This window comes from Sphaeroforma arctica (assembly GCF_001186125.1).
Source record: "Sphaeroforma arctica JP610 unplaced genomic scaffold supercont1.13878, whole genome shotgun sequence".
NCBI lineage: Eukaryota > Ichthyosporea > Ichthyophonida > Sphaeroforma > Sphaeroforma arctica.
In genome coordinates this window covers 1-621 of record NW_014026680.1, presented here as the reverse complement: position 1 = coordinate 621, position 621 = coordinate 1, and the positions used below count along the sequence as shown (strand labels likewise).

The window sequence follows — 621 nt, the reverse complement described above, 5'->3', positions numbered from 1 at the left end:
AATATACCAACATACACATGGTACACATGGTATGTCTGATCAATTATTTGTGAGAGTATTAATAATACCCTTTTAACATACAGATACTTCGACATAGATACCTTGGCAAAGGTTCCGGCCACTATAAGAAGCAGCAAGTAGTATAGCATATTATGCACTCCCCCTATTGCGGAGGAATAGGTTTTCTGTGGACTGTCATTGTCAGTAGTAATTGACTTAGCGTATATATCCATATCCGACGCAAATGCCTTCTTGCCTTCTCCTTCCCAGTCGTCAGCCATTTTCTTGACAGGCGCTGGTGCCTGCATGACTACTTCGGTCATACCTATACAGTCGGAAGGTGCGATGTGGCACGTGTGTTTGTGTGTATAAAGCTATGCCTATGTAGTATCACATGTGATATCGCAGTGGTAGTTCTTAAGCAGGTTTGTATATGGCTCACGCACAGTAATAATATATACGCTTAGAAGCCCCGTTCTTTGTTAATGTATATTTCGTAGATGTATGTGCAATTTTTATTTGACTATTTATTTTATAGAGGTATCTGTGGGAGTGTGGGGCGGCTGTCCCTGTGACTTTGAAGTCCGTCTGTTCAAATTTATTTATTTAGCTGTTGAGGGC

At 40.9% G+C, this 621-nt stretch overlaps 1 protein-coding gene across 1 annotated transcript; it reads right to left on the bottom strand.

Moving 5' to 3' along the window:
• Window positions 1-101: 101 nt before the first annotated feature.
• SARC_18120 (hypothetical protein) lies at window positions 102-308 on the bottom strand (the record flags this gene model as incomplete). The annotated part of the gene is made up of 1 exon (XM_014287800.1): window positions 102-308. A coding segment is annotated over one exon (207 nt), but the record flags the coding sequence as incomplete, so codon positions are not given.
• Between the last annotated feature and the right edge of the window lie 313 nt (window positions 309-621).